We start from the raw sequence: 17,400 nt of genomic DNA on the forward strand, positions 1-17,400 counted from the left end.
AATAAAGAATTGTTTACCATAGCTGATCATTTTTGTTGTTCTTTGTGCTCAAAGAGAACTAAATGGCATCCCTGTGTCAGGGTCAAGGCAGGTATGACCAAGGATAATCAGACTTATGGAGCCTAGAAGGCTCTACCACAGGTCAGGCATAGAGTCCTTGTAAACATTTGGGGTGGAGATGCCTCTAACTTTGCACATCAGACCATTCTTTTTAGTTACTGAAATTCTGCTGTGCTCACACAGCATAGCATATTCCTTGACATGGGCACACCATGCAGGGTGGTTCTTTGCCAGTGTTTCCCATGTCTCACAAAGGATTAGAGTTCTTCAGAGAGACCCCGGAAATGTTGTTTTATCACTTCTACCCACCATGTGAGAGCCTTCCTTGCATGCTTTCCCCATAAAATAGTCTTTATGCAAACATAGTTTTGGCATTTGACCAACATGGCCAGCCCATCAGAGTTGTGCTCTCTGTAGAAGAATGTGAACACTTGGTCATCTAACTTGAGCAAGGACCTCGGTGTCTGCAACCTTATTCTACCAGGTGATCTTCAGAGTCTTCCTAAGACAATTCAAATGGAAGAGATTCAGTTTCCTATATGGTGCTGGTGGACTGTCCAGCTTTCACAGGCATACAACAATGAGGTCAATACAACAGCTCTGTAGACCTTCAGTTTGCTATGCAGTCCGACCTTCTCTTTCCACTTTCCTTCAGAGCCCCCCAAAGTACTGAGCTGTCTCTGGCAAATCAGCTGTCAACTGTCAGAATTAGTTATCTGACATAGAAAATAATCTGAGGTCCAAAATTTGCTAGCATATAATGATTAACTTGTAATAGTTGACAGGTTACCTTTAAGTTAGGTCAACTAATTTCTCAGTTAATTTTTGACAAAGGAGTGATTTACGGAGTTTATTTTTATAACAGAAAAGGAAGAAAAAAATACATCAGTCTTAGGAAACCTGTTTTGAACATGATTCAACTGGACAAGGCACGTCATCTAACCACTTGCTCCTCCTGAGTTTTCTTAACCCAGATTTATCCTGCATCTATCAACCTGTCTGTCAAAGAGAAATTACCCCAGAAGTTCTTGTTCTGCAACTGAAGAGTTTTGCAACCAAAAGGATTACTTTAAAGGAGCCTACAGTTTGAAGAAAGACTGGAAAAGAGGAGCTTGTGGTTTGCAGTGAGCAATCACAGCCCATCCTCCAGGTGCCAGAAAAAGGCAACCTTAGAAGATTGCACTACTCAGACTTAACCTCCAGTTGAAAAAATGAAAAGGAGCTAATCCACTGAGACTGGAAAGAGGAACTTAGCCTTCCATCAACCCCCTTTCTCCAGCAGCCACAAAGGGGCACTTAAGCCTTTGAAAACAGCCTTACAATTCAATGATTATTTTAGTCTCATGAAGATATGTCTTACTCTAAATAATCTGCTACTAAGAGATAAAAGTCTTATCAGTCTGTGTAGTCACTAAATCTATAGGTAATTTAGACATAAGAGAATATCTACATTAGTCTGGCTTAACTATTAGGGCTAGCTTTTCCTCCACAGAAGGGAACTTAATCGTATAATCAAAGTAATTATATACTTACTGGTTTAAAGGTTATTTCTTTTTACAACCTCATCAGCTGTGTGTACATGTTGGAACATGTACTGTCAAGAAAAGTGAACTTATTCACAACTTTAAAATTTCTCCATTTTAAGTAACCAATAGGTGGCACCATGCTGAATGGTGGAGAACTTCTATGTTGTTTTTTTTAACATTTTGAAAAAACATTTTATTTTTTTCCCAATTATATACTAAAATTTTTAAACATTTTATCCCAAAGAGATCATCAAAATGGGAAAAAGACCCACATGTACAAAAATATTTATAGTAGCTCTTCTTGTGGTGGACAAGAACTGGAAATTAAGGGGTTGCCCATCAATTGGGGAATGAGTGAACAAGTTGTGGCATATGGATGTAAGGGAATACTATTGTGCTACAAGAAATGATGAGCAGGAGGACTTCAGAAAAATCTAAAAAGACTTCTGGGAACTTATGCTGAGTGCAGTGAGCAGAGTCAGGAGAAAGCCGTACAAAGTAATAGCTATGGTATTTGATGACTGACTTTGAGAGAATCGGCTCTTCTCAGCAATACAAGGACCAAAAACAATTCCAAAAGACTCATGATGGCAAATGACATCCACAAACAAAAAATATGGAGTCTGAATGCAGAAAGAAGGAGGTTGTTTTCTTTTTTGTTTTGTTTTATGTTTTTCCCAAGGTTACTCCACTTCATTCCAATTCTATACAACATGACTACTATGAAAATATGTTTAAGAGGAATGTATACATACAGCCTATATCCAATTGCATGGTATCTTTTAGAAGCTGGGGAGGGAGCAGTTGAAAATTTAAAATTTATGGAAGTGAGGGTTGAAATCTAAAAATAAATAAGCTTTTTAAAAAAGGAAAATATAAACATTTGGTTTTTTTGCTTGTTTCCAGTTCCAAATTCTATCCTTCATCCCCTTCCTCCCCTGAGACAGAAAACAATCAGATATATGTTACCTGCGCACAATCATGTAAAACATTTCCATATTAGTCATTTGGTAGAGGAAGACTTTAAAAAAAAAAAACAATGAAAGAACACAAAAAATACCATGTTTCAGTCTCTACTAAGACAATGTCAGTTCTTTCTCTGGAGGTGGACAGTATGCTTCCTTTGTCCTTTGAGATTTTCTGGGATCACTGTATTGCTGAGAATAATTAAATCATTCAAAGTTCTTCAATGAATAATATTGGTTACTGTGTATAATGTTCTGCTGGATCTGTTCACTTCATTTTGCATCAGTTCATGTAAATCTTTCCAAATTTTTCTGAAATCACCAGTCATTTCTTATACCACAATAATATTTCATTACAATCATATACCACAGATTACTCAGTCATTCCCAAATCAATGGGCATCCCTTTGATTTCCTACGCTCAGCTGCCAAAAAAAGAGCTGCAATATTTTTGCATAAATAGATGCTTACAGACACACCCACACCCACCCAAAATTTTTAAGTCTTTCGGATGTAAATCTAGCAGTGGCATAGCTGGATGAAAGGCTACGCAGACTTTCATAGCTCTTTGGGCATAGTTCCAAATTCCTCTCCAGAATGGCTGGATCAGTTCATAAGTTCAAAAACAGTGCATTGGTGTCACAGTTTTCCCACATCGCCTTCAACATTCATCATTTTCCTTTTATCATAACAGTCAATCTGATAGGTATGAGGCCATAACTTAGAGTGGTGTAAATTTGCATTTCTCTAATCAATAGTGATTTAGAATATTTTTATATGACCATAGATAGTTTTGATTTCCTTCTCTAAAAACTGCCTGTTCATATCCTTTGATCATTTGTCAACTGTGGAATGACTTCTACTTTTTTTTTTTATAAATTAGACTCAGTTCTCTATATATTTAAGAAATTAGGCCTTTGAGATCCTTGTTAGAAAAAAAAATTCTGCTAGTTTTCAGCCTTCCTTATAATTTTGGTTGCACTGCTTTTGTTTGTGTTAAAATGCTTTTATTTTATATGACCAAAATCATTGATTTTACATTTTATAATGTTCCCTCTCTCTTACTTGGTCATAAATCCTTCTTTTTTCCATATATCTGACAGATAAATGATTCCATGCCCTCCTAATGTGCTCATGGTATCACTCCTTATGGGTAAATCATGTACCCATTTTGAACTTATCTTGGTATACAGTGTGAGATGTTAATCTCTTCCTACTTTCTGTTATTCTGATTTTCTGTTTTCCCAGTAGTTTTTGTGAAATGATTTTTTTGTTACAAAAGCCTGTATATTTGGGTTTGTCATATAACAGTTTACTAGGGCGATATACTATATAATTTGTAAGTAATGTGTTCCACTGATTCATCATGCTATTTCTTATCCAGTATCATATTGTTTTGATAATTACCACTTTCTAATACAGTTTGAAAACTGATATGGCTAAGCCAGCTTCCCTCGTATTTTGTTTCATTGATCCCCTTGATATCTTGAAGTTTTGGAGAACCATTATATTCTTGGTGTTAGGATCAGGCCCAAATTATCAGAAGCATCAGAAAATCGATCTACACTCTGTTATTCAGTTACATATCAATAAGAGTAATCGTGGAGGGTTCCTTCAAACAATAAAGAAGCAAAATTTAATAAATTAAGGTTGTATTTCAGCTAATTCATGAGAAAGACATTGACAGATTCCTCAAGAGAAATTAAGGATCTAAACACACTTCTACAACTCTGGAAACCTGAGAGAACAAAAGCCAAGAGAATGAGTTAAGAAGCCTACTTATGGATCACACACAAGAGACTCAGTTGGCAAAACATGAAAATATCTTGATATTTAGGAGAAGTAAAATATCTTGATATTTAGAAGAAGTCATCTATATTTCCAATCTGCTACACGCACAATGTCTGTATGGCCAATGTGCATTGAATGTGATGGTCTTCCATTTTCATTATTAGGATATGATTCACTTTATCAGAGATTTTGATATTTGGGAATAATTCTCCATCTTATGTATAAAAGTATCTTTTTTTACTTTTTGATCATTGTGATTTCTTCTTAAAAACACCTGATTTATGGTTTATTGTTACCCATGTATCACCTTTCACTTTATTCTACTATTTTACTGTGGAACAATTAAGGTATTTATTGATCTTTTACATTTTTTTGAGATTCCCAAAAAATTAGAATTTTTTTTCTCCCCCATTGGGGTCTCTTGAGTCACTATATTCCATGCATAGTACTCACCATGTGGGGTTTCACTGAAGGAAGGAAGTACTCTTATTTACTGATAAATGATCTGTGATTCCCTAACTTATACCCCCAAAAAGCTATTCCAACTCTCTTTCCTTTGCAAGTCTCCCATATCCATTTCTTACCACCATGGGTTGGGGTTATGGAATCTAAACTTGAAGTAAGGAGAAAGCTCATTTAAGACATCTCGTTTCTCACCTGGATCAACATCTTTGAGACTTCTCTGACTAATTGCTTCATTGTGCCCCTCACCTGGGGTACCTTCTCATCTCTCCAACCCATTTTCATGATTTTTCATGTGTTGTCGTCTTCTGTTAGAATTAGATTAGGATTAGATTAGATTAAGATTAGATTATTTAGTTTCCAATTGATTTTTGGTTTATCTTTCCATGGCTTTTGATTACATATAATTTTTATTGCATTATAATCTGAGAAGGATACATTGGCTATCTCTGCCTTTCTGCATTGGATTGTGAGGTTTATATGCCCTAGTACAAGGTCTATGTTTATATACGTGCCATGTACCATTGAGAAAAAGGTATATTCCTTTCTATCCCCATTCAATTTTCTCAAGAGATCTATCATGGCTACCTTATGCAGAGTTTTATTCACCTCCTTAACTTCTTTCTTGTTTGTTTTGAGGTTAGATTTATCAAGTTCAGACAGGGGGAGGTTGAGGTCCCCCATTAGTATAGTTTTGCTATTTCTTCCTGTAACTCCCTTAACTTCTCCTCTAAGAATTTAGATGCTATACCACTTGGAGAATATATGTTTAGTAATGATATTGCTTTGTTGTCTATGGTGCCTTTTAGCAGGATACAGTTTCCTTCCTTATGTCTTTTGATTAGATCTATTTCTTCTTTTGCTTTGTCTGAGACTAGGATTGCTACCCCTGCTTTTTTACATCAGCTGAAGCATAATATACTCTGCTCCAACCTTTTACCTTTACCCTGCGTGTATCTCTATTTCAAATGTGTTTCTTGTAAACATATTGTTGGATTATGGTTTTTAATTCATTCTGGTATCTGATTCTGTTTTATGAGAGAGTTCATCCCATTCACATTCACAGTTATGATTACTGTGTCTTTCCCTCCATCCTCTTTGCCCTCGTTTATGCTTTTAGTTCTCCCTTCTTCTTTCCCCTCCACAAGAGTTTTAATGTTTGACCACTGGCTCCCTCAGTCTTCCCTCCCTTCTTTCAGCCTCCCTCTCTCTTACTCCCCTTTCCCCTTACTACTTCTTCCCTCCCTCTTAGCCTCCCCTCCCTTATCTTTCCCCTTTCCCCTCCTGCTGCCTATAGAGCTAGTTAGATGTCTATACTTAACTGAGTTTGTTGTTCCCTCCTTGAACTAAATCAGATGAAAGTAAATCTCAAACAGTACTCTTCTCCATCACTATTTCCCTCTACTGTAATATGTGTTTGTGCCTCTTCCTGTGATGTAATTTATCTTTTTCTGCCTCCTCCTTTTCATATCTCCCATTACAATCCCTTTGTACCCTTAAATACATTTTTATCATCACATCATTTAATTTACACCCACTCCCTCTATCTATGTATATCCCTTTTCAATATCATACTAAATATACAATTCTCAAGATTAAAAAGCATCATCTTTCCTTATAGGGATGTAAACAGTTTGCCCATATTGAATAACATGTTTGCTTTCCCCCCAGCTGTTCACCTTTTTATGCCTCTCTTGAGACTGGTTTTTGAAGACTGAATTTTTTATTGAGCTCTGGCCTTCTCATCAGGAAGGTCTGGAAATCCCTTATTTCATTGAATGACCAGTTCCTTGTCTGAGGGGCACGTAGGTGGTGCAGTGGATAGAGCACCAGTGTTGGAGTCAGGAGGACCTGAGTTCAAATCTCACCTCAGACACTTGACACTCACTAACTGTTTGACCTTGGGCAAGTCACTAAACCCCAATTGCCTCATCCTGTGTCATCTCTAGTCATCCTGATGAATATCTGGTCACTGGATTCACATGGCTCTGGAGGAGAAGTGAGGCTGGTGACCCGCACAGCCCTCCCTCACTCAAAACAAAGTCAAGTGCAAGTCATGTCATTATTTCTCTGATGGTATGGTCTTCTTTGACAACGAAGGACGAACACACACACACATCTCCCTGCCTAAAATATTATGCTCAGTTTTGCTGGGTAATTGATCCGTGGTTGTAGTCCCAGCTCCTTTGCCTTATGGAAATCATATTCCAAACCCTCCAATCTTTTAATGTAAAAGCTGCAAAGTCCTGTGCGATCCTGACTGTAGTTCCTTGATATTTGAATTATTTCTTTCCGGTTGCCTGCAGTATTTTCTCCTTCACTTGATAGTTCTGGAATTTGGAAACAATATTCCTTGGTGTTTTCAGTTTGGGATCCTTTTCAGGAGATGTTTGGTGAATTCTTTTGATGACTGTTTTGCCTTCTGGATCTAGGACCTCTGGGCAGTTTTCCTTGATTTCTTGGAAGATATTGTCCAGACTCTTTTTTTCGTCATGGCTTCCTGGTAGACCAATAATTCTTAGACTTTCTCTTCTGGATCTATTTTCCAGGACAGTTGTTTTTCCAATGGGACATTTTACATTTTCTTCTATCTTTTCATTCTTTAGATTCTGTTTGACTGATTCTTAATGTCTCATAGAGTCATTAGCTTCTACTTGCCCAATTCTAATTTTTAATAGATTGTTTTCTTCAGTTAACTTTTGCATCTCCTTTTCCATCTGTCCAATTGTTCTTTTTAAGGAGTTATTTTCTCCAGTTAGTTTTCGTACTTCCTTTTCCATTTGTCTAATTTTCCCAGTTAGGTTTTGTGCTTCCTTTTCTATTTATCCAGTTTTCCTTTTAAATTCTTCTATGGTTTGTTTTTTCATATTTTTGAAATCATTGGCCAGTTTTTCTTCTACTTCTCTAATTTGGCTTTTAAAATCTTTCTTGAGCTGTTCCAAGAATGCTCTTTGGGCATGAGACCAGTTCATATTCCCTTCTGACGTTTCAGATCGTAGTACAGTCTCAATGCTGATCTCTTGGGTATTCCTGTTTTGTTCCTCGTCCCCACAGAAGGATTCTACGGTCTTTTCTTTTCTGGTTTGCTTCTTGCTCAAGATGATCACCCTTTTCCTGGCTTTTAAAGTGGATCTCTGCTTCTGGGGCACAGGGGACTCTGTCCCACAGTTCTTGTGCTTAGACCTTGAGGCTTTCTATATTGTGGCCTCTGGTTCTTTCAGCTAGAAGCTAAAATGCTGCAGCTTAGTTGGTGCTGAGCTGGCTGGTGTGCCAAAGCAGAGGCCAGGTGAAGTCTTTCTGAGTTTCCCACAGTTACCTTGGAGCCTGCTGCATTAAGTGTGGGGGAGGGCTGGTCTGGCCACAAGAGGTCTCCTCTCCTGAGTTACAGCACAGGTCAGCTCAGTGGTTGGTGAACCCCTTCTGGACAGTGTCTTCCCTCTTCCCCGGCCTGTGCTGAGGCATTCCTGGAGTTCTGGTGTTGGTGATTACAGGTTCTACCCCCCCCAACCCCCTGCCAGGGCTCAGGATTTCCTCCCCATTCACTGAGGTGGGGCTGTCTGGTTCAGCTCTGGTCCTGCACTGATCCCCTTCAGCCACAGCAAGAGGGATCCCCCTTTGTGGTTTTCCTAGCCTCACAGGCTAAGAGACTGTTTATTCCTTAGGCTGATCCCCATTGTTCCAGGATTTTTCCTGGGGAAATATTTTCTGGGTTTTTCAAGGTCAACAAGGGTAGGGGTAGAGTATTTATCGATCACTTTGCCATCTTGTCTCCTGGAAGTTCAAGCAGGTGACTTACAGACATTTAATCTGAGTGCTGATAGTCTCAGGAGCAGTTTTTGCTGTTGCCTGGGGTGCTGTGCTTCTCTCTTGCTCACTTCCACTAGATTCCCATCCTGGGCTGATATGTCTGAGAGTCTACAATACTGCTGCTGCTTTGGACTGCCCATGGCTTCCTGCTTGGCTTTACTATGGTGGGGTCTGTGCTGGTACAGCCTGTGCTCTGTGACTTCTCCAGCCCCATGCAACAGATCCTTCCTGTTTACCTTCCAGGCTGTCCTGGGTTGGAAATCTGCCACACTCTGTCTCCTATTGTATTCTGCCACTATAAAATTTGTTCAGATTTTCTTTTTAGAGGTATCTGAAGGAGTTTGTCTTAGAGCTGTTCTCGCTCCACCCTCTTGGCTCCACCCCTCCATTTGGTATTTTCTTGGCAGAGAAATTATCAAGAAAAACAGCCCTGACACCTAAGTGCCAGAGGGTAAAATAGAAATTAAAAGAATCTACCAATCACCTCCTGTAAATGATCCCCAAATGAAACCTCCCAGGAATATTAAAGCTAAATTCTAGAGCTTTGAGCTCTAGACTCTAGGCTCAAGGTCAAGGAGAAGGAGTACAAGGAGAAGGTCAAGGAGAAAAAGAGTACAAGCACCCAGAAAGAAGCAATTCAAATGTCAGGAAGTCACAGTCAGGCTAACCAAAACTGAGTAGCTTTTACATTAAAAAATCAGAGATATAGAATATGATATTCAGCAAGACAAGGCAAATAGGATTACAACCAAGCATTACATACCCCGAAAAATGGATATTCAATAAATGGAGGGTAATCAAGCATTCCTAATGAAAGAGATCAGAACTGAACAAAAATTTTGACCTTCAAATACAAGACTAAAGAGAAGCATCAAAAGGTAAACAGGAAAGAGAAAACAGAAATTCTTTATATTCCTACATGGGATGATAACTCTTAAGACCTTTATGACTATTAGGAAAATTAGAAGGACTGTATACTGACAGCACACATTGACTGCGATGGGATGATATTCTAGAAAACAAATTTAAGGTGTAAAAAAGAGAACTGCATTCCAAAAAGAAGTAAGAAGTACCCTACCTGGAAGAGAGGTAGAAGGGCGAAAATTATCTCACATCAAAGAGGCAAAGAAGAGCAATTACAGTGACAGGGAACATGTGGGAGATGGGAAGGGAGGGCTTGATCCTTACTCTTATGCAAATTGGTTCAAAGAGGAATAATGTACATGCTCAGTTGGGTACAGAAATCTATCTCATCCTATATGGAAATAAAACGGGACAGGGATGGGCAGCAGGGACTGATAGAAGGAAGGGTATGTTAGGGCAAGCACTGGTCAGAAATAAAACGCTGATGAAGAAGCACAGTATAAAAGGTGAGAGAGAGGATTAAAAAAGGGGAAAATAGAGGGTGGAGCCAAGATGGTGGACTAGAAAGACACACTTACGCAGGGTCCTCCCCACAGCCCATAAAATACCTGTAGAGAGGGACTCTCAACAAATTTTGGAGCAGCAGAAGTGGAGAACAACAGAGTGGAGGAGATTTCCAGCTCATGGTGACCTGAAAGGCCCACGGAAACGTCGCTTGCGCCGGACACAGAGCCAAGCACGGAGCCCAGTGCAACCTCGGCCAAGCGGTGCCGAGACTCTGGGAGGACGACACCTCGGGGGCGGAATCTCCAGTCGCAGTAGCGGATCCTCATATCCCTTGGCCCACAGGCGCCAAAGGTCAGTGACGGGTTTTATCAGCTAGCCGGGAAGGGAGAAGGGCCTTCCTATAGCTCTGCCAGCAGGCAGCAGCCACAGAGCCTGCACAGCAGCCCATTATTGGAGCATAAAAACCCCTGGGGGCACTGAAGAGCTGAGTCTTACCTCAGCCCGGGATGGAGGCCCTGGTGGAGCTGGTCTTTGTCTTGAAATGAATGGCAGCCCTGCCCATCCAGCTTATCTGAAAATCAGCCCCCAGTGCTGACTTGGGAACTGGAGGCCAGGTGGCTGTGGAGAGGTAACTGCTAAAATTCTGGGCATAAAAATCCCTCTCTGTGGCCAGACCAGTATACGCTTCATTGTGCCACCTTGGAGGAACTGAGATCTCAACAGATTCCCAGAGTATATCCTACTCTTGACAAAGGACCCAAAAGTCAAGTAACTGGTTGGAAAAATGCCCAAAAAAGGGGAAAAAAATAAGACCACAGAAGGTTACTTTCTTGGTGAACAGATATCTCCTCCCATGCTTTCAGATGAGGAAGAACAATGCTTACCATCAGGGAAAGACATAGAAGTCAAGGCTTCTGTATCCCAAGCATACAAAATAAATATTCAATGGGCTCAGGCCATGGAAGAGCTCAAAAAGTATTTTGAAAATCAAGTTAGAGAGGTGGAGGAAAAACTGGGAAGAGAAATGAGAGAGATGCAAGAAAAGCATGAAAAGCAGGTCAACACCTTGCTAAAAGAGACCCAAAAAAATGCTGAAGAAAATAACACCTTGAAAAATAGGCTAACTCAATTGGCAAAAGAGGTTCAAAAAGTCAATGAGGAGAAGAATGCTTTAAATAGCAGAATTAGTCAAATGGAAAAGGAGATTCAAAAGCTCACTGAAGAAAGTAGTTCTTTCAAAATTAGAATGGAACAGATGGAGGCTAATGACTTTATGAGAAACCAAGAAATCACAAAACAAAAGCAAAAGAATGAAAAAATGGAAGATGATGTGAAATATCTCATTGGAAAAACAACTGACCTGGAAAATAGATCCAGGAGAGACCATTTAAAAATTATGGGACTACCTGAAAGCCATGATCAAAAAAAGAGCCTAGACATCATCTTTCATGAAATTATCAAGGAAAACTGCCCAGATATTCTAGAACCAAAAGGCAAAATAAATACTGAAAGAATCCACCGATCCCCTCCTGAAAGAGATCCAAAAAGAGAAACTCCTAGGAACATTGTGGCCAAATTCCAGAGTTCCCTGGTCAAGGAGAAAATATTGCAAGCAGCTAGAAAGAAACAATTCAAGTATTGTGGAAATACAATCAGGATAACACAAGATCTAGCAGCTTCTACATTAAGGGATCGAAGGGTGTGGAATATGATATTCCAGAAGTCAAAGGATCTAGGACTAAAACCAAGAATCACCTACCCAGCAAAAGTGAGTATAATACTTCAGGGGAAAAAATGGTCTTTCAATGAAATTGGGGACTTTCAAGCATTCTTAATGAAAAGACCAGAGCTGAAAAGAAAATTTGACTTTCAAACACAAGAATGAAGAGAAGTATGAAAAGGTAAACAGCAAAGAGAAGTCATAAGGGACTTTACTAAAGTTGAACTGTTTACATTCCTACATGGAAAGACAATATTTGTAACTCTTGAAACTTTTCAGTACCTGGGTAGTTGGTGGGATTACACACACACACACACACACACACACACACACACACACACACACAGCACAGAGTGAGCTGAATAGGATGGGGGATCATATCTTAAAAAAATGAAATTAAGCAGTGAGAGAGAAATATATTGGGAGGAGAAAGGGAGAAATGGAATGGGGCAAATTATCTCTCATAAAAGAGGCAAGCAAAAGACTTTTTAGTGGAGGGATAAAGAGGGGAGGTGAGAGAAAAACATGAAGCTTACTCTCATCACATTCGACTAAAGGAAGAAATAAAATGCACAATCATTTTGGTATGAAAACCCATCTTACAATACAGGAAAGTGGGGGAGAAGGGGATAGGTGGGGTGGGGGGGATGATGGAGGGGAGGGCAGTGGGAGGAGGGAGCAATTTGAGGTCAACACTCTTGGGGAGGGACAATGTCAAAAGAGAGAAGAGAAGCAACGGGGGGCAGGATAGCATGGAGGGAAATATAGTTAGTCTTATACAACATGACTATTATGGAAGTCATTTGCAAAACTACACAGATATGGCCTATATTTAATTGCTTGCTTCCCAAAGGGAATGGGTGGGGAAGGAGGGATGAAGAGAAGTTGCAAGTCAAAGTTTTAGGAACAACTGTTGAGTATTGTTCTTACTACTACGAAATAAGAAATACAGGTAATGGGGTATAGAAAGTTATCTGGCCCTACAGGACAAAAGAGAAAATGGGGACAAGGGAAGGGAGGGATGTTAGAAGAGAGGGCAGATTGGTGATAGGGGCAATTAGAATGCTCGGCGTTTTGGGTGGGGGAGGGGAGAAATGGGGAGAAAATTTGGAACTCAAAATTTTGTGAAAATGAATGTTAAAAGTTAAATAAATAAATTTTTAGAAAGGGGGGGAAATATGTTGAAATGAAACATACAGGTAGTGATCCTAAGTATAAAAATGAATTTATGAACTTACCCATAAAGGTAAGTGGATAGGAGAATGAATTAAAAACCAGAATCCTACAATATACTATTTACCAGAAATATTTGAAGCAGAGATATACACAGAGTAAAAGTGAAGGGGCTGGAGCAGAAACATATAGGCACTAAATGGTATAACATCTAAGTTTGAAAGGACAACTTAAATGAGTTACAGAAGGAAATAGATAATAAACTATACTAATAGTGAACCTCAATTTTCCCCTCAGAAGTAGATAAATTTCACAAAAAAATAAACAAGAAAGAAGCGAAGGAAGTAAATAAATTTTAAAAAATTTAGATTGCTAGGCCTCTGGAGAACAGAATAAACCTTTTTTTCTCAGAAGGACATGACATTTACACAACTGCCCAAGGATTAGAGCATAAAAACCTCAGAATCAAATGCAGAGAAGCAGAAATATAAAATGCATCCTATTCAGATCATAAGACCACAAAAATTACATTCAATAAAGGGCAGTGAAAAGATAGACTGAAAATTAATTGTAAACTTCTTCATCTAATCCAAAAGAATAAATGCATCAAAGAACCAACCATGGAAATAATCAACAATTTCATTAAGATAATGACAACAATGAGACAACATAATAACTTTATGGGATGCAGTACGTGGGGAAAATTTTATATATCCAAACAGCTACATCAATCAAATAGAGCAGTCAATGAACTGGACGTGCAACTAAGAAGATGAGAAAAAGAATAAATTAAAAACAGCAAAATGGAAATTCTGAAAATCAAAAAAGAGACTAATAAAATGAAAAGAGGCAGGAAATGGTGGAAGATCATGAAGGTCCTCATTGGAATCCAGCTTTAGACACGTAATTGTGTGACCCTGGTAACTCACTGAACCTGTCTGCCTCAGTTTCCTGAACTGTAAAATAAAGATAATAAGAATACCTCCCACATAGTGTTGGTACAAGGATGGTCAAAAGTGGATTTCGGGAGGAAAACGAATCACCCCATTGTGTATTTGCCTTTGAGCCTGATGCCTCTGTGACAAGCACTGGGGGTCTCCTTCAGTATCCCCTTTCACTCCTTGGCAAAGAAAATTCCCAGGACTCTGAATAGCTCCTCAAACTCAGACCTTTTCCTAAATCCTTTCCAACAAGGGAAGTCCTAGGCCCTTCACAAATGCTAATACGCTAACAGCTAAAAAAGGCACTGTTTCCTTTGGCCTGGTTCAAACAGCTCTGTTAAGGGCCTGTGAACCTGTGAACATGACCCAGAAGCCAACCTAATCTGTTTTCTTGAGTTGTGTATTTTCCAAAAACACTGGACCAGAGTACACAGGAGGCCAGGACCCTAAAGCCCCAGCCCCAGCTCCTAGTATTTGCTCCTTTCAGCCTTTGCTGCCCTGTCAGTATGCCCTTGAGAGCCAAACCATTCAAAAGACAGGACCGTCAGTGTGCACCAGACAGATAAACTGTTCGTGTAGCTCAGACCCTGGGGGACAAGCAGAGCACCCTGTCTTCCAGGTCTGGCAGGGAGAGCCTGGCCAAAGGAGCAAAGGGGAGCGGGGAGCAGTTTTATAGATGTGGGGAGGGGTGCTAGCCCTGGATAAAGGGAGCAGAGACAAAACACCTACAGGACAGAGAGAAATGAGTGAAGTGGTCATCCTTGTGACTCAGTGATCATGAGGGAAAACTTTAAAAATGAACACAGGAAGGCAGCCATTGGGATGGGGGGAGTGCTTGTGATATCAAAGTGCCTCAAATCATTTCAGATCACAGGAGAGAGCAGGGCAGTGTTGTTACTACTGTTCTCAATTTCCTGCCTATTTTTGTACAGAAACACTCCATAGGGAGGGGATTGTGTGTTTGTCCTTCGTTGCCACGGAAGACCTTGCCATCAGAGAAATGACAACATGACTTGCACTTGACTTTGTTTTGAGTGAGGGAGGGCTGTGCAGGTCACCAGCCTCACTTCTCCAGAGTCATGTGAATCCAGTGACCAGATATTATCAAGATGACTGGAGATGACTCAGGATGAGGCAACTGGGGTTTAGTGACTTGCCCAAGGTCACACAGCTAGTGAGTGTCAAGTGCTGAGGTGAGATTTGAACTCAGGTCCTCTTGACTCCTGCACTGGTGCTCTATCCACTGTACCACCTAGCTGCCCCAGGGAGGGGATTACCAGCCTCACAGCCAACCCTCTGTGTCAGTGGAAATGGCCTCTGGCTGATGTTGGTCAAGTCTGAGGGCAAAGTGCACTCACCTGGGCTGGGGTGCTGGAGCTCCCAGGGGCCATTCCCTCTGGCTCCAGGCTCCCTGCTTGGGCCAGGCCTTGGTCTTCTGCAGGCTGGGCTGGGGAGGGAGGATCCCAGAGGGGCAGAGTCTTTCCCTTTTCTTCCAGGGCAGGAGGCCGGGCTACAGGGATTGACAGGTCAGGCTAGGCTCAGGCTGGGAAAAAATGATCCCTCCCTGTCCTCCTCCTTCTCTTCTGTCCCCTTCCCCTCCCCCAATCTCCTTCAGAGAACCAGGGTCAGAAGGGGCTGGGGATCCGGGGGGTGAGCCCCGTCAGCGCCTCAGGATCACAGACCTCCCTCCAGCTGCTCCTCCCCGCCCTGCACCCCCTCTCCCCAGCTAACACACACAGTATCCAGACAAGACTGACTGCTGGATCTAGGGAGGAGGGAGCTCGGGACGGTGGGGGGGGGGAGGGCTCTGGGATGGAGCCCCCCAGGGAATGTCCAGGGGAAGCCTGAGGCCGGGAGCCCCAATTCAGCCCCTGAGGGCCCTGCCAGAAGAGGGGGCAGGGCAGCAGGAGGCCTGGGGCTGGGGAGCCCAGGCAGGGTCTGGCAGGAGGACATTCTAGCCCAGCTCTTGGCAGGGAGGTCAGGGGCACTGCGGGGACCGAGGGGCTCCGGGGGGGGGGGGGCACTGAGCCTGGGGGAGCAGGAGGCCGGGGTCCTGGGGTCTGACTAGGAGCTGGGGAGGGCTCTGGGACCCTCCGGGAGAGCTTAGGGCTGGGGGGAGCCAGAGGCTGGGGTCTGGTAGGGAAGCAGCCCCGGAGGTGGGGGGCCAGGTAAGGGGGGGGGGGCCAGGTGGGGGGGGCGCTCTGGGGTCCGGGGTCTGAGAGCAGACATAGTGTTAGCGGAGGGAGCGTGTCCAGCGGCCAGGCCTGGGGCCGACCTGGAGGGCGCTGACCCCGGGGTCAGATGGGGGCGGGGAACCCCGTGGGGGGGCGGGGCTCCCTCCGACTCCCCGGGCCCACAGAGGGGGCGTGTCCTCCCACCCTCTGCCCGCCCCCCATTCCTGATTGGAGGAAAGAGTCTGGACTCGGGGAGGGGGAGAGGGAGGGCCCGGAATGGGGCTGAGGGGGCAGGGCTGTGCCCGGGACAGCTGCCCCCTCCCCCCTCCCTCCTTCCTCCCTCCCGCCCCGCCCCAGGGGCAGCTGTGTCCTCGCTGCCCCCTCCTGGGCCGCCCCGGAAGGGCTTTTTCCACACGTTCCCCGCGTCCGGAGCCGGGGCCCTTCCCTCCCGCCGAGGGGGTCACAGCGCACCTGCCATCCCCGAGCTTCGGCCCCCGGAGCCCCTGCCCAGCCTCACGTCAGCCCGGCCGCTCCGTGACAGCTGGACCTTACCAGAAAGTCCCGCCCCCTCCCCCGCCGGCGCCGCCTCCCCATTGGTTCCCTACACCTTCCCTTCCAGGGCGTGCCCCAGCTGGCGGCATTTCCGAACTCCATTTCCCGGCGGCCCCTGCGCCTACCGGATCCGCCTGGTCATGTGTCTCCTAGGCTCTGCGGCCGGACTCGCTTTCCCAGAATGCTTCGCTCCCTAGTCCTTCCCTCACACGGGGCGGAACTTCCTATAGCCTCCCAACCCAAGCTTCTGATTGGTCGGATCACCCGTCCCCTGGAGGAAGGATCCCACGCACGGTCCCTTTTTAATGGCTGAGGTCTCCCAAGTTGGGGGGAATCATGGCGTTCCTCAGGAAGTCCTAGAGCGTTTGCGGAGGGCTTCAGGCCCTGCCCTCAGGCGGCCCCCGCTTCCCAGGCTGCCCCGGGCCCAGGCCCAGCCGGCGGCCTCGTGTCCCCGTGTCTCCGGTGCCGCAGCCCGGCTCCCCAGCTGGGGCGGCCTCCCCCGCGTTTACGGTTTGGAGCGGCTGTGCTGGGCCGCCTCCCAACATCGGCACATCTGGCGCCCCCTGGGGCCCGAACCTTCGGACGAGACGCCGGAGCATGGCCCAGTACGGTGTAGAGCAAGGCTGTCCAGTGTGGAGGCAGAGTGAGGGATCCGAGTTCAGATCCCGCCCGAGACGCCCTCGCCGCGTGGCCTGTGCGGCTGTTGGATGGGCAGAGCTCGGGGCCTGGCACGTGCCCAGCGCCTCCTCTCCGCTCCACGCGGGACACCCAGGAGGTGTGGGGGATACCGTGTGCCAGCAGCGCTGGAGGAGCCGAGGACCTTGGCCTCCTCAGGAGTGGGGAGCCAGATGAGCCTGC

General features: G+C 43.7%; 1 protein-coding gene across 1 annotated transcript in view; it reads right to left on the reverse strand.

Moving 5' to 3' along the window:
* The window catches only part of LOC140508151 (uncharacterized), a 29,216-nt gene extending 12,645 nt beyond the window's left edge, over positions 1-16,571 (reverse strand). The window contains exons 1-2 of the mRNA XM_072615919.1: positions 16,462-16,571; positions 15,175-15,326 (exon numbers count right to left, since the gene is read on the reverse strand). Coding sequence (XP_072472020.1) covers positions 15,175-15,326; positions 16,462-16,468 — 159 coding nt within the window. The 5' untranslated portion in view covers positions 16,469-16,571. The remainder of the gene's footprint in view (positions 1-15,174; positions 15,327-16,461) is intronic.
* Between the last annotated feature and the right edge of the window lie 829 nt (positions 16,572-17,400).

This window comes from Notamacropus eugenii, chromosome 5 (assembly GCF_028372415.1).
Source record: "Notamacropus eugenii isolate mMacEug1 chromosome 5, mMacEug1.pri_v2, whole genome shotgun sequence".
Taxonomy (NCBI): Eukaryota; Metazoa; Chordata; class Mammalia; order Diprotodontia; family Macropodidae; genus Notamacropus; species Notamacropus eugenii.